The 27,887-nt window shown below is 40.4% G+C and overlaps 1 protein-coding gene across 1 annotated transcript in view; it reads right to left on the bottom strand.

The window, feature by feature from the left end:
• Positions 1-5,433: 5,433 nt before the first annotated feature.
• Positions 5,434-27,887, bottom strand: part of Rabl3 (RAB, member of RAS oncogene family like 3) — a 35,200-nt gene continuing 12,746 nt past the window's right edge. The window contains exons 3-8 of the mRNA XM_021184914.2: positions 22,535-22,664; positions 19,364-19,478; positions 15,711-15,861; positions 12,023-12,094; positions 8,927-8,965; positions 5,434-8,268 (exon numbers count right to left, since the gene is read on the bottom strand). Of these exons, the coding sequence (XP_021040573.1) occupies positions 8,203-8,268; positions 8,927-8,965; positions 12,023-12,094; positions 15,711-15,861; positions 19,364-19,478; positions 22,535-22,664 (573 nt within the window). The 3' untranslated portion in view covers positions 5,434-8,202. The remainder of the gene's footprint in view (positions 8,269-8,926; positions 8,966-12,022; positions 12,095-15,710; positions 15,862-19,363; positions 19,479-22,534; positions 22,665-27,887) is intronic.

Below are 27,887 nucleotides of genomic sequence, written 5' to 3'. Positions count from 1 at the left end.
GCACTTTCAGAATCTTCACAGCATGCATTCCTCTTTAGATCCGAGACTGTAAGGTTCTTCTTTAGGTTAGTGGCCAGAAATATGACCTCTTTGGATAACTTGTTAAATATGAGGCACACAATTTCCAGAAATATTCAGTGTATTTTATTTTATTTTATTTTTTTGCTGAGGTGGGGGTGATGGTGGTTGTCACAAGTGCAGCTATGGAGTCTAAGGACACCCTAAGGAGGTGGTTCTCAACCTGGGGTAGTGACCCACTTGGGGGGTCATAGGACCCTTTCACAAGGGGTCTCATATTAGATATCCTGCATATCAGATATTTACATTATGATCTTAACAGTAGCAACATTACAGTGAAATAGCAATGAAATAATTTTGTGTTTGGGGGTCACCACAACATGAGGAACTGTATTAAAGGGTCACAGCATTAGGAAGGTTAAAAAGCACTGGCCTAAGGCATTGGTTCTCTCCTTCTACCATGTGGGTCCTGAAATCAAATTCCATTGTCAGGCTTGGCAGCAAGAACCTTTACCTGTTAAGCCATCGTAGCAGCTCTGAAAATACTTACCCTTACATCTGAAATTGCAAGATTGTATCATTTAATCTTGTTTTCTTTTGTGCTTTTACACATTAAAAATTTTGCTCACATGAAAATAGATATTAATGCAAGAAATTTTTTTATTCACTTCTGAACTCAAAAATCAGTCATTTACCATTAAGTATTACCTCTAATGATCTATAATTCAACACCTTAGGTTTTTGTGTGTGTGTTGAAAGGGAATAATTGGAGGCTTGATTAGAAAGGCTTCATTTCCCAGCTACTGGAAACATGTACTTTACTGAATATTACACATTGTCTGTTTATAGCCAATTTTTAAATACTTTGTTATGTGCTTTGATAGACTAAGAGAAAATCTTTGTCATGAAAGAATGTGACAAAGTCTTGGTTATTTTTTTCCCTTTGTGTTGACATATTAATTATACATAATAATGGGCTTCACTGTGTTATCTTCATACATGAATGTAGCGTGTCCTAATCATATTCATTTCTTGCCTTTACCCTCTGTTCTCCTCCCACCTCTTCTTCCCAACTGGTTTTTCTTCCTCTTTTATGGCTCTGGCTCTGGTTTTTTTTTTTTTTTTGTGCTCCAACCAAAGTTACTTAAAGGAGCACAGGGGAAAGCCTGTTTATAGGTACAAGGACATCTTACTAGAGATGCTGTGACTGTGTAAAAGACCTGGGTTGGGTCTGTGCTCTCTGGCCAAGGAAAGATTTCAAAGTCAGAAAATAAACCAGTCACAGCAAACAAACACGTTTTATTAAAAGCAAAGAGTAAATAAAATTTAAAAAAAAAAAAAAAAAAAAAGCAAAGAGCATGTGTTCACCTGACTGGAATTAGACTACTTCCCATGAGCAGGAAGAGAAGCCAGGTGGAATTTATTTATTTATTTATTTAGTCCTGGAAGGCTGGGGTTTTAAAGGTGGCCTAGGAGGGGCCTCCTGGCCCTCACTTTGGATTGGTCATCGTCCACAGAGAAGAGTGGGCTCTCTGGCACACGGCCCAGTCTGGACCTGCCTAGGACACAGGGAGTTTAGACAGGTCAGTTGAAAGGTGCTTCTCAGGGGTAGGAGCTTCTCAAGGGGAGGAGCTTCTCAGAGGGAGGAGCTTCTCAAGGGGAGGAGCTTCTCAAGAGGCGGTGGTGAAGCCTGTCAAATTTTTGTCCTGGGAGAAGAAGCCAGCGCATGTCATCTTTCTTATTTATGTTTTCTCTGCCTGTCAGAGTGCTGCCTCCCCTCCCCCATCAACCATTAACTGCCAAAATCCTTGGTGGGGGCATGGGTTCATCTCACAAAGAGACAAGGGCGTTGATGGCTTCTGTCTTGTGCAGATCTTATGTAGGCAATCACAGCAGTTGAATTCAAGAGTGTAACCGTCATGTCAAGCTAGAAGCCGGCATCCATCACCACCTCAACTCGTCTCTGTTTTCCCCTCCTATTCCTTCTAGAATGTTCTGTGAGCCTTGGAGGGGATGATATACAGACATTTCATTTATGGCTGAACATCTAGTTGTCTTTTCTTCTCAGCGGTCTGACTAGTTAGACCCTACTGAGTCCCTACAGTAACTGATGACCACTACCAAAGGGTTCTCTGAAGAAAGCTAACAGCAACTGGCTGGCTATTTTTCGCTTTGTTTTTTTATTTTCTTGGCTTTGTTTCCAGGAATTCCACATATACAAAAAAAAAAAAAAAAATACGTTGTTTTAAAGAAACGGTTGATAGTCACTTAACATTTTCAAATTTCATTATTGCATTGTTTTCAAGAGTTCCAAATGTAGAAAATATTTTTTTTAAAGAAACTATTAAAAGTTATTTATCTTGTCTTTGGTTGATTTCTGCTTTTCATTAGTATACATCAATTGTACAAAATAGTGAGTTTCAATGCACATTTTTACAATATGTATTAGGTTTAAATAAGATAGGCTTTTATATTTTAATGTTCACTAGGGAGTAGAACTCTGATAGGGTTAGAAGGATGTGCAGGTGTGGTCTTGTTAGATGAAGTGTGTCACTGGGAGTGAGTGGGCTTTGAGGTTTCGAGAGCCCACGGTAGGCCCAGGTTGTCAGTCTGCCCGAGGATCAGGAATGTTGCTCTCAGCTACATCTCCAGCACTGTGCTTGCCATGCTCGCCGCCCTCCCCACTGTGTTACTAATAAACTACACCTCTGAGACTGTGTAAAAAAGCCACCAATAAAATGCTTCCTTTCATAAGAGTTGCCTTGGTCATGGTGTCTCTTCATAGCAACAGAACAATGACTGCGTCACCTAAGACAGGCATATTAAAAAAAAAAAAGTGGATTGGTAGAGGCCAAGTCCTTAAATAAACTATATAGAATTGTCCCCCCCCCCCACTTTTTTTTTTTTTTTTGGCACCTGGACGATGCGTGCACCTTGGAGAGACGTACCACAGTGCTTTGTTTTCAGGGATTCCACAGACGCAAAAAAAGAAAATTTGTTTTAAAGAAACTGTTGTTAGTTACTTAGCAAGTGAGTTCTTCCTTTGCCAGAGAGGACAAAGGTGGCAATGAAAGCTAAGGTGAGAAGAACTAGCTAAGGGTCACATTCCCAAGCAGCTCATCCTGTTAAAGGTATACACATGGAAATTGAAGATCTGGAAAATGGGTCCCTTAAAATGATCTGCGCCTGCACATCTATGGGATGTGTGTGCTCTTTCATCTTAAGACCACTGATGCCCTTGCCTCACCCTCAAAAAAATGGAAAAAAACCTTCCAGGAAGTTGGGATAATGAGAAGAGCAGTGTGACAGACCCACATAGTCACCACTCCAGGATGGCTGTCACAGCAGAGGGGGCTCAGGGCAGGTGATCCCAAATGAAAGACTGTTCTGAGCAAGTTGTTACATCTTGGTTAGAGGCTACATTTTCTACCTACTGTTTGGAAAAGCTAAGCTGTTAGTTAGCTGAGAAAACAAAACATTGTCAAGAGAAGTGGTGTGCCAGCATGATAGCCAGCAGAGCCCTAGCTAGAAACAGCTGTACCTGGATTAGAAACAGGTATCTCTAGGAAATTAGCATCACCAAGAACGCTCACCATATACCAAAGACAAGTATCTCTTGGTTTACCAGGAGGTGGCATGGCTCTGAGAGGTAAAGAAATGGACTAGATCACTATGGTGAGATGAAAATTGCATGATGGTATAACTTTGTTACAGTGGTACTCATAGAGCACACAATTTATATTCTATGTACTCCACACTTTCTAGTCCAGCTGTCTTCCTGAAATGCTAGGTCCTCACCACCTGCATTAGGATCACATGGACCTGTTAAATATGTAACATGGGGAGGCTGCAGAGATGCTTAGCACTTTAGAACACCTCTGGCAGGCAGCTTACAGCTGTCTGTAATTCCAGCTCCAGTGTATTCAATGTTCTCTTCTGGCCTCTGCAGACAGACACACACAAACACACACACACCACACGAACATTAAAAATGCCAAAAATATAAAATAGATATCTTATTACATATAGAATTAAGGGATGGGAAGGAAAGCAGATGCCACTCTGGAATCTGAATTTAGATCCAGTATTGAAGGGGATTTTCATGCACTTCTGAGTTTGAATGCAACTGAGGGGAGTTCTGTGGATTCATTCTAACTGAAAAGCCATAACCTTTCAATCCTATGGAACAGCCCTGGCAAACTCTGTGTATACACACTGTGCAGAGGCAAGCATACACTGGAATAGTTGGGGTTCAGGGTTGGACTTCCTGGGACACCTCTTTTTCCTGTGAAGTGATTTAGCTGTCTTTCAACTATGACAAAATACATGTTTAATTTCTTCTACTTCTTCCCTCCCAGTGTTTTCTAAATTTTAAGGTAGCAAATCAATGCAGAAATCTCATTGAACCATTAGCTCTCTTAGAACCAAGGAAACCACCATCTATTAAGTATCTATTCACATTTCTACCTATGTTAGCTGCTCTAATGCACACCATTGAAGTGAAGGTAACGGCAGAAATCAGGAATAATTGACCCTAGCCCGATGGCAGAGGATGTCTCAAGAAGTCTATTTTCAAAATGGACAGAAAAATAATAGTAACTACAGAGATGAGTGCCCCAGGGAAGGGAAGACTTTTCTTTTCTCACTCATGGTGAAGGCACTGACAACAGGTGGATTACCAAGAGAAAAGCATACTGATTGATTGAACCTCAAACAGGCAGGGCGTGTCTGGTGGTGAGGCGCACTTACAGACTCTGCTTGGTGTCTCCATCTTTGAGGATAAAGATGTTCCTTTCCTTCTGGGGTGAAGAGCGGGCATGTGGAATAACGGTTTTTGTGACCAGGTTCGGGAAAAGGCAGCTAGGTTCTATAATCCGCTTTGGGGAAGAAGAGATAGGACGAGGGAGTGGAGGTACCCTCTTGGGTTTTGCCTGTTCTACAATGCCAAGGTACTGTAAGAAGGAGTAGTGTGTTTGCATCCCAGCGGCACTGAGATGGAGAGACCATTTAAATCCTCAACTAGGTTCCAAGTAACCATCCTGTCCATGCAAGGGTCAGATGGGTGTCTCCATGCTTTTACATCTGCTTGCCTCTACACCGAGGGAGAATACTGGTCAAAACCTCTAAATTATATAGGGAAAAAACACACACAAAAAGGCCAGAAAATTTGGGAGGCAGAGGCAGGCGAATTTCTGAGTTCGAGGCCAGCCTGGTCTACAGAGTGAGTTCCAGGACAGCCAGGACTACACAGAGAAACACTGTCTCGAAAAAACCAAAAGAAAAAAAAACAAAAAACAAAACAAAAAAAAAAGGCCAGAAAACAATGGCTAACAGCTATCACTAGCAACTTATGCTACCAAGAAGGTAAGATAAGTAAGATTCAATACATTAAACAATAATCCTGGTAGTTGTAATATTTTATTTTTTATATTGTATTAAATTATCATTTACATGTAGCATATATGACTAAGTCTTTAAAAATCATGCTTCAAGAACATTCTTTTGAGGATGTCTACAAATAACACTCATTTGGTAAACAGCTTTATTTGCCGCTATATATACTTGCAATGAATTGACTTTAGATGATAATATTAAAATTTGTTTTTTAGAAACCTATTGGTCAACAAAAGTACACACACACACACACATACACACACACACTTGACTGTAAAAGCATTACACCCACTGTGAAGCCCTAACTGTACAGAAGTTCACTGAGATGATAGACTTGGGTGGGGTTAATTTGGTTGTGTGATGTTTAGTTTGTGTGCCAGCTTTTGCTTTTGTTTAAATAAAAAAGTTTATAAAATTGTAAAGAAAGGCTACAGTTCAAGGAATCAAGCAGGTAGAAAAAAAAAAGAAATGGAATTGAGGGATATTATTAATTTATCAAATCTGACCCTATAGCCATCACTGATAGGTTTTTAGATTTTTAATCCCCTTACACTTCAAATATTTGTATTTTATATGTAGGAGTGCCTTTGCCTTTACGCATGACAAAACACACTGTGTATGCATGTGCTCACGGAGGCCACAAAGGGGGTACTAGGTTCCCTGGAAGTGGAGCTACTGATGGCTGTGGACTGCCCATGTGGGGTGCTGGGAACCAAACCCAGGTTCTCTGCAAGAGCATCAAGTGCTCTTACCTACTAACCTTTTGCTCTGCCGTCCCCCCTTTCCTCCCCCCTCTTCCCCCGCTATTTTTAGAGACATGGTTTCTCTGTATAGGCCTGGTTGTCCTGGGGCTCAGTCTGCAGACCAGGCTGGCTTCAAACTTAAGAGATCTGCCTGGCTCCGCCTCCTAAGCGCTGGGTTTAAATGTGTATGCTACCACACCTGGCCCTTTTATTTCTTAATAAGAAAGAAATGATAGAAATTGGGATGGGCTTCTTAATTACAAAGGAAGGAGAGAAAAGGGAGTGGGTTTTAATGTATGTATTTTTTATTAAAATTTTGATGTTGGGAATCAACCCTAACACCTTGCTCGTGCTAGGTAAGTGCTTACCACTGAGCCACACAGTCCACGCCCCTCTGTGTAACTGAAGAGAAACATGGAGAGGTTAGACACTACTAGCGCTCTGTGTAGCATTTGGGTTCTACCTTCCCAGCCAGGCCTCTGCCACAATACACTTGTGCTAAATTCCACGTGGACAATGGTTTGCATAACACTAATTACATCAGAGAACAAACAAATCAGCTAGCAAAATGAAACAGGGCCTAGGTCCCACCAGTGAGGAAGTGAAGCTAGAGGGCAGCCCAGCTCAGGAGATGCACTTCTCATATCCCCAAGACAGCCTTTCTGAGTTTCTAGCCTTTCTGAGTTTCTAAGTGTCCAGCATACCCTGACTTCTGGAGCCCTTCTGAAGTTTAATTAAAATGGAACAGAAATGTAGTTTTCACCTGGTTTTAAAAGAAATGACACTGTGTATATTCATACCATGATTTTTTAATTAGGTACAAAGCCAGGGAGCGGGGAGCGGGAAGCGGGGCGCTGCTGCAGACAGGAGCATCTGGAAACAAGGTGTTGAACACAGCAGCCAATTACAGCCGTTTTTGGCAACCAATTTTATAAACTAAGGAATTGAGATTAAACCAGCAAAAAAGATGGGCTAAGAAACAATGACGACCAATTATGCAAACAAAGACATACACACCACCGCCAAAAATGCTGCAGCATATGATGAAATCTCAAACACGGGCTCATAATGTATATGAGTTCGTTACTCTGGAACTTAATTGACTTTCTCATAAATACATTGCTAAGACAAGGATAATAGTCTTAGTTTACTGTTCATCGTATTAAGGGACATTCCAGGAATTGGATTTCCTTACAAATAAACAGAACAATAACCAACCAAACTGGGAAAAGAAAATTAAAAAAACAAAACAAAACAAAAACCCACCAAAGAGGCAATAATCTGTCTTACTGGCCTTGTAAGGTCTCAGATTTCACCCAATTTCCAAACAGAAAGCAGAAAGAGCCTTCCGACAGCTGCAACCTTAGAGCAGAGGAGCTGTTGGAGTCTCACAGACCCTTCTCTTCTGGTCTGTTCGCCATGTATTATTAATTTGTATTTCTATTTAACTCCAGCTATTAGTCCATCGCTCTTCCCAGACACTAAGCTTTTTCCCAGAGAGACCAGAGGAGATGGGGTTGCTATTCTTAGGCATCCCTGTGTGTAATGAGGACGGAGAAAATGAAATAACACCATTTGGCTTCTTTAAAATGACAGAGATGGTTTGGGGTGGATAACTCAGGGCTGATTAACATGACCTTTCCCCCCAGGAAGGTAAAACAACACAGATATGTTTCTGAAGTACTTCATTAAGCCTTCAGCAGCTTCAGAGTGTAGGAAAATCGCAGGCCTGTAAAACCCGCTGGTTCCAAATAAGAGTCAGCCTTCGCTGCAGCCCTTGTCTCCAGTTCTTTACTGCATGGGTTTGACAAGCCCTTATGTCGTCACAAGGCTTTTACATAAGCTATAAACAGGGACAGGTGAGGATACAGAGAATGGGCAGAGCTAGGACCTTCCATGCCGCTGTTTCCTTTCAATTTTCCATGAGAGGGTGAGGTAGCATTTTGAGATGTTTTTACCAAAGCCTGAGAAGTTAATGTCCCTACACAGCAAGAGGAAGCTGTGGACACTGCTGCTGTTCCCTTGCTCTTCCAGGGCTGAGGGCCACTCAGTCACAGTGGAAGTTCTTCAGTGCCCCTCCTCCAAACCTCTTCCGATCAGAAAAGCCTGGAATCTGTAGGCAAGAAAGAATCCTGTTATGTTGTAGCAGAAAGAGTCATGTGTTAAAACTAAACTCCTGCTTCACGTTCCTGCACGCCAGCCTGATGCTCTCTGAGCTTCCAATCAGAAAATCACAGAATGATAAATAATAAAAAGAAACTCTACAAATACAGAAAATATTTGCCAACAAATCGGTGGCAGGGCCATCTAGAAAGAATGGATTTCCTGGAATCACCAACTGGACTTTATACGCAGTGTCTGTTATGGAGGACTCTAGACAAAAAGGCTTGAAGCCCCCTTGAGGAAATGGGCTTCTTTACTTAGGTCAGAGCCTCTCCTCATCCCTGGGTTCTTCTTGTCCTGCAGATCCTCATGTTGCCTGTGCCTATAGAGAGCTTTTCCTAATTAAACAAACAAAATCCCGGCTGGAGGAAAAAATAGAAACCATGTTTTTTAAAAGGTTTTTTTTTTTTTTTTTTCCCCCCGAGACAGGGTTTCTCTGTATAACCCTAGCTGTCCTGGAACTCACTCTGTAGACCAGGCTGGCCTAGAACTAAGAAATCTGCCTGCCTCTGCCTCCCCAGTGCTGGGATTAAAGGTGTGTGCCACCACGCCCGGCTGTTTTTCAAAACTTAAGATGTCACTTTATCAAGAAAAAGATAGATACCAACCTGATTACCTTCTCTAAAAAAATATCTCTTCTCTATAACCTGCAAAACACAGACGAAGACTTTAGGGCTCGGCATACTTCCCCAGAAATAGCAATTAATTTATAACTTTCATTAATGCAACATATTGCCAAATTAAAACCGTTTTCAACAGCTCTGGACATTTAATACAGTGAGTTAAGACTCTGATGCTGGAGTTAGAGGGAGGGCTCTGCAGCTGAGCACTTGTGGCTTTTTGAGAGGACTGGAATTTGGTTTCCACCACATACACTGGGCAGCTCACAACCACCTGCAAGTAGCTTCAGGGGATCCCACACCGTCTTGTGGCTTCTGCAGGTACTTGTGGTATATGTCGCACGTGCACGAGTGCATACACACACATACACAGGCACACTTGCATGCATGCAGACAATCTTTAAAACCTGGTGCTAACGGGATTGAAAGAGTGAGATTATTTCCATTACTACCTACTCATTTCTAAAGGAAGGAAGGATTCACCAATGAACAGGATACGGTGTACACTCTGTCCTTAGGAGACTTTGTAGTCAATCCCAGCATGCAGGAAGCAGAGTCAGGGGGAGTAGGAGTTCAAGGCAAGCCTGGGCAACTTGGTGAGTTTCAGACCATTCTGGTTTATGAAGTAAGACTTTGCTTCAAAAGTAAACAAAACTCAGAAATAAGTAACACATGGAAACTAAATAAGGACAGAATAATGTCCCAACAGGTTCCTAGCATATGGCAGCAATTAGGCCAACTTTCCCACCAGTTGGCTCCTAAAGGATCCCTACAGCACTGCTGCAATCCTCAAGATGGGTCTGCATGAAGCAGCGAGGAATTCTGTGCATCCTGCCTGTGGACAAGGACACAGCATCAAGCAGTTAGTGGGGTTTCCCTCACAGGCTTCGCTGCTATTCTTATGCAGTCGTTTCAGGGCTTGCTGAATTTGTCAGGGGGAAGACAGGCTAAAGCAGTGGATGTATCTTATAAAACATCACAGCTCGTGTGAAGAAGCTCATACGACACACGTCCTAACACAATGGGTTTGAGAACCATGCTTTCAGATGATGAAGGAGATTATAAAAAATACTGATTTCCAGTCTATCCCTGTAGACATTGCTCTGGTTGCAGAGGTGCTGCTGCAAGAGAAACACCAAGTAAGTTACAGATTAGGTGCAGATGGACTAAGACAGTTGCATCTGGAGGGATGAAGCTGGGAAGCCTTCTGACACAGAGCACAACCTGTCCTTTCAGGCCTGGGAAGCTTGCCTCACAAATGCCTACGAGACAAATTATTCTGGTTTTCTCTCCTGGAGACTGTGTCTCAGTTAGTATTTGTAGTCATATGAGACCAGGACAAAGATGCATTCACTGGCCTTTGAGGTAGAAAACCTGGTTTCTGGTTAGTATACACCTTGAAAAACTGAGTCCCTGAAGCCCCCAAAGGACTGATGCCTTTCCTCGTTCTCAGCAGGACAGAGTCACGTTATCACGCTGGCATAGACTTATCACCAGCTAGGAAAATCTGGAGGACCCAGCCCACCTCTGGTTGATGCAGCCTTGGCATTCTGAAAGGTTTTCTCTACAGAAAATGGGCCAGACCTGTATTGCCACGTATTTTGCTTTCATATTCAGTACACGTTGTGAAAAACCAGCCAATCGTTTTACTGATGCATTCTTTACTGAGACTTAGACAACAAAGCTAGCTTACTCTTTTGCTGAGAGTTGTTCACCCCCAACTCATGAAGTCCTCTCTTATGCATATTACTCCTTTCTTAAAACCAACCAACCTATTTATTTATTTATTTATTTATTTATTTATTTATTTATGAAGCTTTGCTGATAACTTAGGCTATGCTGGTCTAAAATCCATTGTTTCTCTAGGATGTGACTTAAGAGTTTTTATCTTAAAAACACTTAAAACACGTAAACGTATACTATGTGACCTTTCCAGATCAAACCCAGATCTATAGGATGCTGTTTTAAGGGACAGGGTTTTGTATTAGATGGGGACACGGATCTAAACCAAGCAGATGCTGCAACATTTTAGATTTGAAAACAATATGGAGAGAATATATAGTTCCTTGTACCACTTCCCAAGAAAATGCTAATGTCTGTGCAGCCTAGCAAGGGAGAACAGAGACTGTCACTTTCCTAGGCCCTAGCTAGAGGGTAGGCCATCTGAGAACCATGGGAATCAGTGCCTGTGTAATCTGTCCCTTCTTACCACACTGGATCTATATATTTATATCTATATCTGTATCTATATCTATATTTATATATTCCATAAGGAACATCTATAATTTTAAAACTTTATTTATTTTATGTTTATTTATATGTATATGTGCAGTGTGTGTACCTGCTTGCTTGCACGTGCACCACAGAGGCCAGAAAAGGGTAGTGGATCGCTGGTGCTAGAGTCACAGGTGGTTGTGAGCAGCTCTCTGTGGGTTTGGGGACCTAAATCTGAGTCCTTTGAAGGAGTAGCAACTGCTCTTAACCATTGAGCAATTTTTCCAGCATTGACTAGATCTAACACAGAGATGATTTTTTTCAGTAATTCATGCAGAACAAAGTCCTATATTGCGCTGCTATGCGAAATGAGCAGGAGGTAAGGCAGCTGCATAGCCTGGATGCAGATGAGCAGGGCTCCAGCTCAGTGTCAGGAGGGTGCAGATGCTCCTCACAGGGAAACAACATACTCCAGGAGACAGCTTAGCTTTACAAAGTAATAGCAACATTTACATGGAAAATATTCATAGCTGAGAGAATAAAGGGCTTTAACCTCTGTTCGGTGCCTCTGGAGAGATGTAATTACACAAAGCACTAAAAAACAGGTAACTATAAACTGTTTTGAGGAAGACTCATATCTTTTTAAGAACCCCCACTCAATCCAATAGCCTTTACTCTTTGCTTAGAGAGCGCTAGTGATGGAGTAAGTACGTCAGCAGGCCTTGAGCAATTATTCCAATAGATAAGAGAGATCAAAACAGGTATTCAGGCTGTGAAGTTTTGGGCAAAGGAACAAAAGGACACAGCATTCTACAAAGAGTTTAAGCTATCATATGTTAAGTTTAAAAATAACTTAATTGAAGCCATTACCTTATCAAAAAATCTACTGAGCTTGACAGCATTGGAGGAGCCTGCAGCTGAGGACCGTGGGTTTGTGCAATCCTGGAAGACAAAGGTGCACAGAGAAAAGCCAGAAGTGAGGCTCCAGTGTCATTCTGTATAAGTCATCAGAATGCTCACAAAATACAAAGCAATACTCAGATTATGATACGTGAGCAGGAAGGCAAAGAAAGTGCAGCCATTTAGTCCTGTCATCTGAGCAATATTGGAGGATACTAAGTCAACACACCCATCATTAATTACTAGCATATTGTTAGCAAAACCAAGGGACTGATCAGGTGACCTTCATATGTTAACAAAATCACATAAACAGGATTTATGTAAACACGTATTGCAGACCAGGGACTAAGTGTTCAACGAGTTAAGAACTATGCAGTCTGTATAATAGTTGGAAACATGAAAATAAGATTTAGCCAAAGAACAAACAGTTGTAACGAATTTCTCCCTTTCTTCATATAACACAAAGGCACACTGGTTCTGATAATAATAAACAGATATATTATCTAGGAAGATTCTTCACACAGGAAAGCACAGAGCTCAGAGGAGGCTGCATAGTCTGGGACACTAAGTCATCACAACACCTTGTAAATAACAGTACTGCCATCTTTGTCACCAGTGCTGGCCCTCTCAAGAGACAGAGTCAGCTTTGATCTTTACCTCAAATGCCACCAAGACCAAATTGTACAGGCATCATTCAGACTCCTTGGTAAAGATAAGTGTCTTGCATGCATCTGTGGGCCCTCTGTGTCTCTTGAGCAATCTCTGAAATAATTCTTGCTGTAACAGCCAGGCCCACATGTTTCCTTCTAATACATTTAGTAACAATGTCAACACAGCATTTCAAGGAACGCCCTTTAAACAATGGCAGCAACTATAACAGTTCTCAACACACCCCCTCCATACACACACAGGAGGGGGGAGGTGGGAAAGGGGGTTAACTGCTTCTAATTACAATAGTTTCCAAAGACCATAAAATACTAGGGGAATCAGCATCTTGGAAGCCAGTAATCTCTGTCTTCAAATATCTGTGCCAATGTTTCCAGATTGTGTACCCTGCTTAAGTCATTATGGCTCTAAAGTTGGGCTTACTCATTTATGAAACAGAGATGATTCTATTCAGTTTTGTGAAATGCAAAGAGGTACTGCATGCCTGTCACACAGCAGGCACCAGGGCATCAGTTCTCTTTCTCATTGTTACAAATGCTATCAGACTGAATTTTCAAGCACAGAAACATTTAATTTAATACAGATAATCCCATGTGTGGATTAACTACCCGGGTATCTGACTGTGTACACACTGCTGAATTTGCAATAATGTTTGAACACATTTCTGTACCAGTTGGGACAGATGAGAAATCAACCTTAGACCTGAATTAGATGGTTTTGCGAAATGGTTATTGATCACCTCATCAGAACGTTTAATGACGACTCTAAGTAAGAGTTAAAATTACTAAATAAAAGAAAAAACCCTAAATCAAATGCCAATCAAACAAGTTGCCATCTCCCCCATAAAATTAACTACTGGGCTCCACAATTTAGGTTGAGCAGGAAATCTGAAACTACATCCTTTTTTAGGACAAAAATTTTGGAGCTGAAAAAGCCATCTGCCACTGATCATGGCTGAGGGAGAGCCTGAAAATCAGTAGCTCTAAACAGCTTGTGTGAATGTGGAAAACGACCAGAAACTAAATAAACACACGTGAGAAAATAGACTATATACGTAATAACCCTAGTGCCTACTTTTAGTTAAATAATTTGCATTTACAAAGGCAGAGAGAAATCCTGACTCCACTCTTGATACATGTGTGTTGGATTCAGGCTTCTCTGTAGGCGTAATGGTGAGCTAGCACTAATGCTACCACCATATTAGTCTCAGTCTGAGGTTCTGCGTTTGCTTGTCTGACTCTATTTTCAATTCTCATATTCATCTGCCCTCCTACACTTTAATTTCTTATATCCTCATTAGCCACTTCTAGTATTGTTTCTGTTGTGTTGTGAAAGGACACACTGACAAACTAAAGACATGTCATATGTAAGTCCTTGGGAGACTGTCCTACTGCTTATCTTTTGGTTTTGCTAACAGCTGAAGCTGGCCTAGCCTCTGTAAGATAAGGACAAATAATGTGTCTAGCTGGTTGTCACAGACACCAGTAGGCACTAGTCAAGGATACATTCAGAAACATATTCAAGTTACTACTGGAACTAATCATACATATTTAATGGCAAATAATGTGCACATAAAGCAACAGCAGCACTAGTCTACAGAGAGAGCACACTTTATAATCTATATGGTAGGGATCCTCTTGAGCACCATGGTCCAACACTGACTACCAGGGTATTTAAATTGACCATTCCATGATGGTAAATGCAAACAGGGGGCACATTCCAATGTACAATAAACTATAAAAAACAATGGAGGGCAGGCAGAGACTGAACCAGACAGGTAGGGTCAATCTTTACAGATGTTAATTCACTGAGCAAAAGGTATCAGACTCACCTGAATGATCTGTAGGCTAAAAGTTCTGGCGGAGGCTACAGCTCAGCGGTAAAGTGTTTCTCATGTGTAAGGCTCAGCACCACATTACAAAACAAAGCATTAACAGTGGGCTCCTGCCAGCATTCTGAGCACAAAGCTCTGACTTGAAGAACAGTCATTATAGACATTCATAGGTGCTCTTGGTAATATAACTATGCAGTGAGCTTTGGGTAACTGTTGATATAAATGATTTCAAAGCACCTTCATTTTAAATCTTAGTTGAAGGATAATCAAGTGGGAAAGGGACTTAAGTTGTATAGTCGGAGTGCCTTATTTGACTTCATCTTTAAAATGGAGCTAGAAGTACCTACATTACGTGTGATGTGATACCTGTAAACCTTACAACTGCATCTGGTGAACAGCTGCCCTCCAAGTGCTGGCCACTGGCTCTTGGTCAGCACTGCACACCTGAACAACAGTGTCCTGACAGTGTGGCAATCCTGCCTATGAGCAATGATAACTCATCTCCACCTCCGAGGCTGCGGGCGAGGTCTTGTTCTAGGGAATGGGAATTGGTTTATATGCGTTGTTTCCTAGCTCGCTAGCATTCTGTTCTAATTAAACTAGCTATCACAGAGTTTCTATATGTAAGACTTTATATACATTAGTCCTTATGATACATTCCTAGTTTACAGTTTGCAACTTCCTCATACATCTGTTTGTGTGCCCTTTAAGATAAGCAGTTGTTGTAAGCAGTTAAGAGGTTCTTTCTTTCATTTTACTTATTTTATTTTATTTTGGTTTTCTGAGACAGGCTTTCTCTGTCTCCTAAAGCTCACTCAGAGATCCATCTGCCTCTGCCTCCTGAGTGCTGGGATTAAGAGCTTTTTTTTTTTTCTTCCAAAAACAACAATAACCAATGTATACCTTAATTGATATGATTATTTTGAATTTGGTATGCTTTTTAAGTTTTTTCAAGAAAGAGTCTATGATTTATACTATTAACAGAATATAGTTTGAGGATTCCAACAGCCCAGTGTACAAGTTCAAAGTGAAAGAGACCTTCATGTGATAGTCTAGACAGGCTGTTCTGATTTGTTTTGGATTGGTGAGCTGCTGATTTGAGAATAAAGCTTCTTTGCCTAGGATGTAGCCTAGACACACATTAGTGAAAGTACATACCAAATTAATCTCTTCAGCATTGAAGTCCTCAGCCAAGAAAGCAGTCCTGATTAAAACTTCATGGCGCTTGGTTTCATGAATCTGGTCCAGTTTAGTCCCTATTACCAACAGTGGGATTTGGTTATCAGCAAACTGTTCTCGGTCATAATCCCTGTGATGAATAACCATGAAGAGGAGAATAGAATTTACCTTTCCAATGTAGATGTGTATTCTTTAAATGCAAGGTGCTTACACAACGTTAGTGATATTAACTTACTGCTGCTCATCATCACCTATACATCTTTTTTCTCCTGATATCTTTAATGTATCTTCATGATCAGTCCATCATCTGTTGAATTCCAACTATTCATCTTATTATTCAGTCTGTTTCTGTGTCTCTTTATAGCAGATAACTCTGATAGCTGAGGGCCTACCAAGTACACCATGATCATGTGACTCAAGTGTCCATAATGCACTGTCTTCAGTAGGTAACAGCTTCAAAATTTTTCAGTGTGAAAGAAGGAAGTAGATTTAAAGCTCAGTGTGTGGAAAACCCAGGAGCCTAGCACAGAATGCAGGCACTTCATGCACAAATCCTCCAGCTTGCATATGTATTCCTGGTTATGAGTAATTAAAAAAACCTTTTCAGAGTGAAAAGAGCTGGGGAAGTGGCGCCTGAGTGAGACACAGCTTGGATGGAAGTGGAGAAAAACTGCTGAAATGTTAAAAGCATGATTCTAAAAGGCAAGACGACTAGTACCAAAGAATTATCCTTACATGACAGTCCTAAGAGACAGAGGATCGGCCATCAGAATCTCTTAGTGTTAGAAGGGGGTCTATTATAATTCAGTTTCTTCCCATTTTTACCCAAAAGATTGAGTAGCAATACAAATTATAGTTCTCATTACTGAAAGGAACATAAAGTCCACTGTTGTCAATTAATTGAAATTCTATTTGCCTATTAGAAGCAAAGTAGATCTAGACTTCTAACACGTTATAAGTTCAATTTACAGCAGTCAGCAAACCTGCTTTTGAACAATCAATGCTGTATAATCCAATCAATAAAACCCACTGGAGCACGGCTACTTTTCTGTCTTAGCACTCCTCTGTCTTTTGGAGCACTCTAACTGAGCTGGGCAGAGAGGGTCACTTACTACGTCTCCCCACCTTTCACACTCATCTTGCAGAGCCTCAGCTGTAGTTGTGTCTCAGAACAGAGTTGTTTTGAATTTACATATCTGTTTTATTTGTATGGAAACCAACACAAGTTCAAGGCCTATGAACTAGCACCTGGTTACCTACATACTCCTCACTTGGGAGACATGGTTTGGATTGAAATTTAAATTATAGAGAATGAGGTTTTCAGGGTACCATCCTTCAGGATTATTTCTTTTTCTTATATTCACAAATTCTTTCATGAAAAGTTTTGTGTTTTCTATCAAATACTATCTTTAATATACATAATCTCTGCTATTTAAAATTGTATATACTCTTTTGTAGATTACCATGTAAGTATATATATACCTTGATCTTTCATTTTTCTTTTTAGCTTTTCATTTTTTCAAGAACTATATTCATTGAAACACAGATGTATATAATGACTCACCTCTTAAATATTAATTTTAAAAGAAAATTATACCACATTGTCTCTTATGTTTCTTATCACCTCTTTCACTAAAAATCATACATCCAATTGAAATTAGACCTGGATATAATCCTTATATGAAAAACTGATGGAGAATTTTTATTATGGACAGCTATGGCTAGAACTCTAAAAAACACATAGTTTTATATGCACAATAATTCTCTGAGAAACGAAAACAGCAGCTATGCATACTTTTAATATTATAACTAAAATAAAGAAGGTTTAAGATGCAAGAAATAAACTTAAAAGATACAATAGGGCTTTCGATTTGCTGTTTTATTACTTTTTAAAGTGGTGCTAAGGATGAACCTAGGTCCTTATGTATGCTAGGGAAATGCTCTACTGAGCTAGAGCTACGGCCCTTTTCATGGCTGCTGTATGCAAATACATGCACACGCCTTTACACGCTCTCTTGCACATTACAAGGGAGATGATATATATTCTCTGCACCTTGTTTTGCATTCTCTGTAGATCTCTATTTTCCTACATAGAAACATTCCTGATGCTTTCTTAAATAGAGTATTCCAGAATATAACTAGACCATTATTTATTTAACAGACTTTCTTTTGGACCTCAGAGTTGCTTCCAGATCATTTGCTGTTAAAATAATGCAGCAATAAAGAACCAATGCACTGTTGTTTAATGCGTGTGCAGGTGCAGCTAGAGGACCAAATGAAGCTACAGAGTCAAAGTACAGTTTCTGTATCTGTAACAATTACGCCATCTTGAATTCCTGAACATTGATGTGAATATTTTCTGGTATAAATAAACCATCTCTTACTTGTAATTTAAGAATAAGTTTCTTGAGGAGTAAAAATCAGTGAAACTAAAATATCTTTGAAAAGATTAGAACATCAACAAACTAGTAGCATGTCTAAAAGGGAAGCAAAAAGAAAACACAGGTTAGCAAGATCAGGGATGAAAATGCGCATGTCATTACAGACTCCAGGAAGATAACGAATAATATTACAAACAACCCTGCTCACAGATGTTCAGTAACTTAAAGGAAATGCATGAATCCTCTACAGCTCGAATTTGCCAAATTCACTTGAGACAAAACAAAATACATGTACCATTCGGCAACTATTAAAAAAAGAAATAGAATCTGACATTGAAAACCTTTCAAAATGAAATATGCAAGCCCCAAACTTTCACTGGTAAATTCAAGCAATCATCCAAAGAAGAAATAACATCAAATACATATAATATCTTTCCCCAAACAGGACATAGAGGGACATTGAGGCCAATATTATCCTCAAATCAAACAGGCCAAAGACATTATAGAACAGAAAGTATAACCAATATTCCATATGAACACAGGTTAAAAAAAACCAAAACTGCAAGACAACATTCAATCAAAACCAGCAACATCTAAAATGAAAGAATGAATTCACTGTAACCATGGGATGAAAGGGTGGTTCAGTTTCTGAAAATCAGTCAGGATCTACCACACTAGCAATTTTTGGGTAGCTGCGACCAAGTACCTGACAGAAACTCTAAAATGTCTATGTTAGCTCACAGTTTCAAGGGAGCAGATGCAAACATCAACAGAACAGAGTAAAGAAGTTGGCCTGTACTGTCACTATGTTCAACTGACTTTGTCAAAAGAATGAAGATGATTCAATGGAGAGAATATACTATTGTTACCAAATGATGCTGGGACAGGTGAACATTCAAATTTAAAATTAAGCCCAAATCACATTATTTATATAAAATTAAAGCAGATCATAAATCTAATATAAACCCCATATTATAAAACTTATAGAAGGAAACGCAGGAGAAAACCTGTATGAGATTAAGCAAACAGCTCTTAGATAGGATACCAAGGGAAAATGCAGTAGGAAAACTAGGTAATGAGATTCCATCAAAATAAACACCACTGCCAGGAAAGATGCCATTCAGATAATGGAAAGACCAAGTAGAGGCTAAAACAGGACTCATCACACACCTTCAGAGGAATATTTCATAAAGAGCATTCTCAGGATTGCAATCACACTTAAAACCAATTGTAGAGTAATTCCAGGCTTACCCATTTGTCACGAGGACTCCGGTTGGAACTGCATCCCGATTGAGAACTTCCAAGGACCAGCGATATAAGTTTTGAGATGACTTCTTATTTGTTAAGTCATGTACTAAAATGATGCCTAAAAGAATCAGGTAATGTGATGCCATTAGCGCCTCTTTATAGTCAGCAAGGGCAAGTTTAGCAAGCACACATCTTCGGGGCTTAGTGATCTGTACTCAAGTATGCCTAACAAAGTCAGACAAGCATTCCAAACTGTCCTCATAAATGCTCACAAATAACTAACTAGAAAGCTTTGCCACTAATATACTTTTAAAATGTTCTTTTCTTTCAAAGGCTATCAGAATGTCATAAAATATTCAGAATGTCTTTTTACTCTGCATCTCGAAGCCCCTGAGTGCCTACTTTGTGCTTGGAACTGCTTATAGAAGCACTTCACCAATAAAGAACATTATTTATTAACAGATTACATTACTCAAAAGTTGTACCGTTTCTGCACTGGTGAAATGTATTAAAATGGCACCACTTTAATTTTTATAACTGCTACTTTTCCTTTAAAAAACAAACAAAAGCAGGGTCTTCCTACAAGAGGATATTGGCTTTGCTGACTGTGTAGTGTGCTCTGGCCTAGAATTCGTAACACTCGTGCCTCCTCCTCTCAGATAGGAGATCCAGGCATGTGCCACACGTTCAGCTCAATTGCTATTCTATTCTTAAGTGTGCATTTTTATGCATGTGCATGTGTGTCTCTGCACACGTGTGCAGGTGCCTGTGGAGGCAGAGAGGATATTAGAGCTCCTGGAACAGGGATTACAGACAGTGGGGAGCTACCATGTGGGTGCTGAGAATCAGAGCTGGGTCCTCGCCCAGAGCAGCTAGTGCTCTGAACTGCTGAGCTATCTCTCAGCCTCTTGGTTGTTGTTCTTTAATAGAAAAACACTGTCCTGTAGGTCTTTTGAATGCCATCAACTCAAGAGTTTAACTTCGTTGTTCTTTAAATTCATTGTTCTTTAAATTCATTGCTAGCTACTTTAAGAGATTTGGTTAGCTCACTGCAGTGACACATGCTTTATAAGTCTACACTAGGGAAGCTGAGGCAGGAGAGCTTGAGTTTGGTGCTAGCCAAAGCAATACAGCAAGACACTGCCTTAAAGTGCAAATAAAGGGGGGTGTAGTAGGGGGAAGGGAGGGACAGAGGACAATGAGGGAGGAAAATGAACTGATTTAGGGAAAAGAGTCTGCAGCCATGCTACTGTGAAGATGCCCAATCTCATGTCGATTAGCAAAAAGAGTCTACTAGAGAAGAATAAGAAAAGGGAGGCAAGGGTACATATAGGCTGGAGAGACGGCTCAGCAGTTAGGAGCACTGCCCACTCTTCCAGAAGATCCAGGTTCAATTCCCAGCACCCACATGGCAGCTCACAACTAGCTGTAACTTCAGTTCCAGGCGACCAGATGCCCTCTTCTGGCCTCTGCAGACATCAAGTACACACATGGTGCATCGACATACATACAAGCAAAACACCAATAAACATAAAATAATAAAAAACTATATACAAATAAAAAATAGAAATAAATTTGTAAAAAAAAGAAGTATGAATAGTAGGAAAGATGGGTTTTTTTGAGACTAAAGGATAACAAAATATAAGATGGCTCAAAATCAACTAATATCATGTACAGATAAGCAAAATAGATAATTACATAATAAAATGGACATAAAACAACTTCAATGCCTGTTGGAATTTAGAATATCATCTTGAGATACAAGGGCCAAAGATTTTCAAACTCTTTTCAATTTTTAATTTCTGTTTTTGATTTTTTGAGGTAGGCTTTCTATGTATGTATGGTTGTCCAGGACTCACTTTGAAGACCAGGCCGCTTCCGGAGTGTGGGACTAAAGGCAGGCACCACTATGCCCAGGCCTGAACTCTCTTTTAAGATTAAAATTACTTAAAAATTTCATAATGAGTACATTTATATAATTTCCACCCCTTCTGCTATCCCTTCCAACTTCTCCTGGGTCTCCACTCCCTCTCAACTTCATGGCTCTTCTTTAGTTATTGTTACACATATGCATTTATTGTTACAGCCTGCAGAGTGTATTTAGTGCTGCTTGTATGTTTCCGTGTTTAGGGCTGACCCCTTGAGGTTGAACAACCTAGACAGATCCCTAGAGGAGACTGTTTCTCTTTTGTGGCCTTCAGTCACCGTGTAGCTCGTCACCCAGAGTCAGGGCCTTGTGAGATTTATCCCATCCTCGTCAGAATGCTTCCTGATATTGCTGTTGTGCATGTCTTGCTTAGGTGAGCATACTTTTACAGTCAAGTGTTCTGATAGCACAAGATTAGAGGAAAGCAAAATAAAATCTCACCAGGTCAAAGAATGGAATGTCATGCTGTCACTCACGCTGGCTATTAGATGAACAACAGAAAAATTTAAATTTTATCTTTTGAGGCTTTGTAGGGAAGGTTTTGAGCTCTTAAGGGTGTTTGGGCATTCTTTTTTCTAATTCTTCTTTTTTCCTTTAGGCTGAAGTGTTTTGTTTTGTTTTGTTTTGTTTTTTTAATAGACTATGAGCTAGAAAAGTCAACTGAGCGCCAGATGAAAGCCTGACAGCTGTGAGAATGTATTCTAAGGGGCCACAGACACTTCATCGGCTTTCTGCTGAGATCAGTAGCCTGGGTCATCAGGGTGGGAAGAGGAAAGGGAATTTACTTTCAGGTATATTTCATGTGGGATGCCTACAGAGGCCAGAGAACTATGGAGGGGTGGGTCATGGAGAGGGGGTTTAGAGGGAGATGACATAAGATGAACTGGTTCGAGGGTAAAGGGTGTAATGGGACATGAAAGGTTAAGTCTGGATTGAGGTGGAAGAGCAGGGTTGAGGAGTATGGAGAGGGAGAAATGTCACTAAAGACCTTTGAAAAATATATGGAAGCCTACTACAGCTGAGCTTCTAAAACGGATATATATTACATACGTATAAATAAAAAGTAAGAACGGAATAACCCTGAAACAAGGCAACCATGCCCTGGTTGGCACCAGAGGGTAACACATGGGACTGTGGAATTCAGATTTAAATCTCACGGTAAGATGAGCCCAGCATGTGGTGGCACTTCGTACCAGGTGATCAGTACTTCTAGACCATTAAAACATGGGAGAAATAAGCACACTTACCGTTTACAGAGTTGTAGAACACCGCTCTCGTGCTTTTCACACTGCTGGCACTGCCCACAGAGCCTCCAACATCCCATAGTTCTATATAGTATGTCTTCTCTTCAGGGGTCCCTTCTTTGTAGTCATGAACCTAACAGATTAATTAAAATTGTTATTAAAGCCACGGGACAAACTGGTGAGCACCCACCTTAATCCAGTTAAGCAAGAGCCCTTCCTGTCCCAGCCTGCTCTCTGACTCTGATGGCCATAGCTGAGCTTTCCTGCTTACTCTACAGTTCCAACGCTAACGCTACTCTAGTCTTTCACCCTATGTCAAGTGACCCACACTAGATGTGAATATCTTTATCTCCTCCTAGTTCTGAAGCTTTGGTTCCGTCCCTACTAAGCACAAGTCCCATGACCCAATCTTACATTCTCTATGACTCTCAACCTTTTCTAACACGACATACATCTGACAACACTCCATCTTGGCAATAGCCTCTTCTTTTTCCATTATGAATCCAAAATTCAGCATCCTGAATGTGGAGTTCAGAAAATTACATCCTAGTAGACTGAACTGAATCTCAAATCTAAGTGTGCTCCTGGACATAACTTTCCTTTCCCTGATAATTTCATAGCTTCTCTTCTTCTTGAAATTTCCAGTATCTCTTCTCTAGACTCAAAAAAAAAAAAAAAAAACAAAAAAAACCAAAAAACAAACAAAAAAAACCCACCAAAAACCAAAACAAATAAAAAACCCAAAAGAAAAAACAAAACAAAACAAAACTTTGTTTCCTAGGACAAAATAATGATAATGACTGTGACAATGATAGTGATAGTGACAGAAACAGTGCCAATAGTGATGACAGTGACAATGGCAGCAAGTGTGATTATGATGATAGTGACAGTGAACGTGATGATAGTGACACTGACAATAACAGTGACAGTAATAGTAAGAACTTCCTCCACCTGCTCTTTCTACGTCCTTGAACACTTTCCTGTCTATGCCCCTAAGGCTAAGTTTGAATGCTCTGCACAGTAAACCCCATTCCATTTCCTCATGCAAAGCTGCAGTTACACCAGTTCTTCCTGCTCTCAAGCACTGTATCTCCTCTGCTGGATAATTTTCAACAACATACAATGCACTTTGTTTTCCTCAGCCTCCGTGCTGTTTCTCTGTTCATTTCCATAGAGAAGGCTCCCTAGGTTCTCTATCTCCAGCTCTATTTCCTTACTCTTTTCAATGTAATTTTTTGAGAGTTCAGTCCATGAGTAGCATACTTACATTTCCATCCTTCCCTCTCTGCCTCTCCAATTGCTATTGTGTCTGTCCCCCGACTATTGTTCCCATAAGTAGATCTGAGTAGAGCTGACCACTTGGGGTTGGCTATCCTGCCAGGGGGACTCCCTTCCTTAGCAGCAACTGATTACTTGTAGCTCTTCATCTAGAGGTGGGACCTTGTAAAATTCCCTCCACCCACATTGGCATGTCATGGTAGTATAATGTAGGTCTTGTTTAGGTAACAATATTGAGATTTCACGAGTGCAGCTTATGACTAGAAGATATGACACTTTTTAATACATATGGATATAGCAATTATTATTTGGGAGACACATACCATGATGTACATGTGACAGTCAGAGATCAACTTGTGCAAGAGTGGGTTCCAGAGATCAAACTCAGGTCATCAGATTTAGTAGCAAGCACCTTTCCACACTGAACAATATTACTGGGCCTCACATTCTCTTTCAAATATTTCTTTATTTTTATTTTGTGGGCCTAAGTGTTCTGCCTCTGTGTATGTGTGTACTGTGTACATGCCGGGTAGCCACACAGGTCAGAAGAGGGCATCAGATCCCCTGCCACCACATACTCTTCAGAATTCTTTTCTATTTGGCTTTGCATGATCTCTCTATTAAAGTGCTTCTGATCAAGATCACCAACTATCTCCACATTGCTAACACCAGGGCCAAATGAGTTCATTTTATCTGACCATTTACTTACCCCGAGCTTTGCAATCTTTCTTAGCTTCAATGACACCCCACTCCGTGGGGCCCCTCCCACTCCACTGAAGCAGTATGTTTCAGAGTCCTTAGGTCCCCTTATTCTGTCACTAGAGTGTCCTCCTACTGAGCAGTCTGTTTCAGAGTCCCTTCCCCCCCATCCCCATTCTGTCACTACAGTGCCTTCTTCTAGTTCGTCTGTCAGTCGCTGCTCTTTGGCAATTCCATCTACTCTTGTGATTTCAATGTCATCTGTATGTTGATGAATCTAAAATTTATATGAATCCTGAGAATTTTAGACCATCATATTAACTGGGTTACCATTAGGAATGTTTAATGGCACTTCAGAGTTAATCTATCAAAACTGATATTCTTTTTTTATAAAAAGATTTATTTACTTATTTTATGTATATGAGTGCACTGTATTTGTACAGATGGTTGTAAGCCTTCATGTAGTTGCTGGGAATTGAATTTAGGACCTCTGCTTGCTCTGGTCAGCCCTGCTCTCTCTGGCCCTGTTCACTCCGGCCCAAAGATTTATTTATTATTATTAATAAGTACACTGTAGCTGTCTTCAGATACACCAGAAGAGGGCGTCAGATCTCACTACAGATGGTTGTGAGCCACCATGTGGTTGCTGGGATTTGAACTCAGGACCTTCAGAAGAGCAGTCAATGCCTTTAACTGCTGAGCCATCGCTCCAGCCCCCAAACTGATATTCTTGTCTTCTTCCTAAACCCATTCCCCTCCCAGTTTTCTCATCTTAACAAAGGCAATCCTTTGGTTGAGATATCCTTGATATCTTTTTAGTAACTTAGGTCAAAACCTTAGGATTGAAGTTTGACTCCTTCCCTGTTACATGTCTGATCTGTCCACAAATTCTGTTCCTTTCATCTTTAAAAACATACCCAAGGTTTCATTTGTCACCTCTGAAGCTGTTATCATTTAGATAGATGTGTCTGGTTACTCCTTTTTCTGAATAAATTAACATACAGTCCCTTGGACAGTCTCCCTACTTCGAAGCGTCCCAACCTCATTTGTGTTTTACACAGCTGTGAGAGGGGATTATTTTACAATCTGAGTGAGATCATCTCAACCTTTGGCTCAAACCATCCAGTGGCTTTCTCAGTCATATTACACTTCAGGGTCATTGTTTATCCCTCATGATATAGGCTTTTTTTTTTTTTTTTTTTGTTTTTTTGTTTTTTTTGAGACAGGGTTTCTCTGTGTAGCCCTGGCTGTTCTGGAACTCACTTTGTAGACCAGGCTGGTATCGAACTCAGAAATCCGCCTGTCCCTGCCTCCCAAGTGCTAAAAGGTGTGTGCCACCACCACCTGTTGATCTAGGCTTTTGTTGCCCATTTAGCTATTCAAATATTTAACTATTTAGAAAGATTCTTATATACAATAACCATATGTATGATGATTCAAAGGTATACACCAGAATTTTCTAAGGACCTTAAAAAGTGAGTATCTAGAGGCAGGTAGGTTGAGCACATTTGTAATCTTGGCACTAGAGACATCGAAGCAGGAGGACCATGCATTTGAAGTTGGCCTTGTCTGTACAGAGGGGGCAAGATTCACCACACCTCAGTCCCTCCCTTCCAAAAAGACAAATATACATGCCAGGCTGGCAGAATCGGTTTCTTTGGGGCGAGCACTAGGCATATAAATCTCCACATGATTCTGCTGTAGCTCTGTAGTGGAGAAGGATGATTTTATAGAATGGAGCTATTCTGGGATTAGGCTTAGATGTTCAGACTGCCATGACCTAGCCCCGAATCGCTGAGCCTCTGATGAGGGAGATGCACTGTACAGTTCTAAAGCATCTACTGGCTTTAAGTAATGGTGATGGCAAAGGCAAACTCCATTGTTAAAGAGATGTTGTGAAACCCACTAAACCTCACATATCACACTCAACAGAATGCTTTGTATTTTGCTGTATTCACTTGTTTAGTTCTAAATCTGTTGGACAGGAAAACACTTAAGTACATGTGGTACTCTATAGATAGTCACACTGACATTAAGAAGGTAAGGAACAGACTAAACCAAAGACAACAAGATAGGAAGTGATAATAGCAAGTCACAGAAGTTGAGCACTCTTTTCGAGAATGGAAATTAGCACTGAACACTGCAATTAAAAAACCTGTTAGTGTGCTCCATGACATAAATAACTGACAACATGTGGCTATGTCAGATCATCAAAATAAGAAAGCAGGAGTATATATATGTGAATTACAGACAACTGGAACCCGCCTACGTTCTGCTCCCTCTCACATTTCTATTGAACAACAAATCACGATTAAACATGGGGTCATTTAAATTAAGCACGTCAGTGTAATGTTTAAAAGGAAATAAATTCAATAGGAATAATAATACACATTAAACAAGAATGGATGTTAACAAGTTAGGCTTAGTAACTGTACCTATAAAGTCACCCCTAGAAAGAAGGGGCAGGAGGAATTTTTAGGACAGAGTTTGAAGAAAATGAGAGTTGGGAGACTCTGAACAACTAAGAGATGCAACAGGTGTCCTGGACATCTCAATTAATGGGGTAAAGGTCACTGTCGATTGCTCTCTTTCCACGACTTCTCACTTGCTTTCAGTTGGACTCATTCCTCCATAAAGTAGGTCTTTCCTGTGTTCTGCACCATTCGCTCCTTTTCCCCAGCCTCCAGCCTCCAGCCTTCATAAAAGCCTGGCTTATGATCTAAGCCTGTGTGTATCTTTTCCTGGCTGCCCAGTCACTCACTCCATTTGGTTTTATCACTAACATGAAATCACTGATCCATAGGTAGTGCCTCCTCATTAGAACCCAACGGTTGCATTTTCGTCTCCTCCCCCATCTCAGGCGTTTTCTGGTGAAGTCCAGTACTACCCCTGTTCAGACGCTTCCCATGTTTGCTCATGCAGTAGTTCATTCTTTTGGCTATATCCTACTTTGATCAATCTTTCTCTGACCCTTCTTTTAGGAACTTTAACTCTTTAAAAACAACCTCCCCCAAGGTTTTCTTTTATTTCTCTTTTAAACTCATTGGTTGTCATCATTTTGATCTCTATACACACAGGCAGCAATTCCAAATTATCTGGAACTTAAGCACCTCATTAGCAAATGCTTTCTGGTCGACTTCAGTTAGACAGCTCATAGATACATCGCTTTGCCATGTTTAGAACTTAATTTCTTATCATCTTTTCTACCTATGATGGAACCCTTTGGGAGGAGGGGCAAGTCTGTCTATATGGTAACTCAGGCCACTTGATCATCAGCATCTAGTAGAATCCCGTTTTGCACACACAGCTCATGCTCTTTAAACAGCTATCATCTTCTGCACTAGTGCCACCCTGTTGTGCTGTCATCAGTGATGGGCAT

Source organism: Mus caroli, unplaced genomic scaffold, assembly GCF_978045245.1.
Source record: "Mus caroli unplaced genomic scaffold, Mus_caroli_1 scaffold_17, whole genome shotgun sequence".
Classification (NCBI taxonomy): Eukaryota; Metazoa; Chordata; class Mammalia; order Rodentia; family Muridae; genus Mus; species Mus caroli.
Note: the sequence above shows the minus strand (reverse complement) of the source record. Positions and strands in the feature narration are given on the sequence as shown.